Source organism: Cariama cristata, unplaced genomic scaffold, assembly GCF_000690535.1.
Source record: "Cariama cristata isolate BGI_N322 unplaced genomic scaffold, ASM69053v1 scaffold29334, whole genome shotgun sequence".
Taxonomy (NCBI): Eukaryota; Metazoa; Chordata; class Aves; order Cariamiformes; family Cariamidae; genus Cariama; species Cariama cristata.
In genome coordinates this window covers 1,493-2,636 of record NW_009613939.1, presented here as the reverse complement: position 1 = coordinate 2,636, position 1,144 = coordinate 1,493, and the positions used below count along the sequence as shown (strand labels likewise).

Below are 1,144 nucleotides of genomic sequence, written 5' to 3'. Positions count from 1 at the left end.
ACACCGGGGGGTGGCCCCAGCCCCAAGGACTCACCAGTGCGAGTTGACCACCTTGCAGAGGGCGAGCTCACAGCACATGCGGAGGTTGGCTTGGTGGTCGGCCAAGGTGGAGGCCGAGCACTTCATGGGGTCAACCTCGCAGTTCTCCTCCGACTCATACAGCGCCCGGATGAACTCGCCTGGGTGGGGACAGGGACGTCAGAGGGGACTGGGGACCACCCCGCTGTCCCACAGCCAAGCCAGCCCAATGGGGACACGGCCATGAGAAGGGACCAGCCAACCACCTCATGACCATGCCAATGGGGACACAGCCATGAGATGGGACCACCTAACTGTCCCATGGCCATGAGAAGGGACCACCCCATCATCCCACAGCCATGCCGATGGGGCCCTGGCCATGACAGGGACCCCCCCCGTGCCGACGGAGCTCACCGATGGCATCCTTGAGGTATTTCTGGCCGATGAGTTTCAGGTACTCCTCTATGGCTTTCGTGGCGAGGGTGTTTTCCCGGAAAATCAGATGCTCCCGGTCCATGAAGCGATCCACCTCCGTCATGGCCATGTCCGACAGGAAGTCCTGCCCACGGCCGTCAGGGCAGCCCAATGCCTGCCTGCATCCCAGCAGCCCGGCCAGGCTGGCCCCGCACCCCCTCCCCGTCTGCACCCTTGTGTCCCTCCTCCATCTCCTGTCCATCCAGCCTCTGTCCACCTCTCCATCCTCCATCCATCATCCCTCATCCATCTGTACTCCATCTGTCTTCTACATCATCTATCTGTCCTCCATCCATCCACCCTCCATCCATCCACCCTCCATCCATCCGTCCTCCATCCATCTATCCTCTATCCATTCTCCTTCCATCCTCCATCCATCCCTCCTCCTTCCATCCATCCGTCCTCCATCCCTCCATCCATCCTCTATCCCTTCTCCTTCCATCCATCCATCCATCCTCCATCCATCCGTCCTCCATTCCTCCATCCTCTTTCATCTATCCATTCTCTATCCATCCATCCTCCTCCATCCACCCATCCTTCATCCATCCGTCCTCCATCCCTCCATCCTCTTCCATCCCTCCCTTCCTCCATCCATCATCCATCCTTCTTCCACCCTCTCTCCCTCACTCCACCATCCATCCTTCCTCCCTCC

The 1,144-nt window shown here is 59.7% G+C and overlaps 1 protein-coding gene across 1 annotated transcript in view; it reads right to left on the bottom strand.

The window, feature by feature from the left end:
- LOC104160962 (ras/Rap GTPase-activating protein SynGAP-like) overlaps positions 1–1,144 on the bottom strand; it is a gene marked incomplete at both ends in the record, with an annotated part of 4,060 nt that overhangs the window by 1,493 nt on the left and 1,423 nt on the right. The window contains 2 exons of the mRNA XM_009699226.1: positions 35–179; positions 433–577. Of these exons, the coding sequence (XP_009697528.1) occupies positions 35–179; positions 433–577 (290 nt within the window). The remainder of the gene's footprint in view (positions 1–34; positions 180–432; positions 578–1,144) is intronic.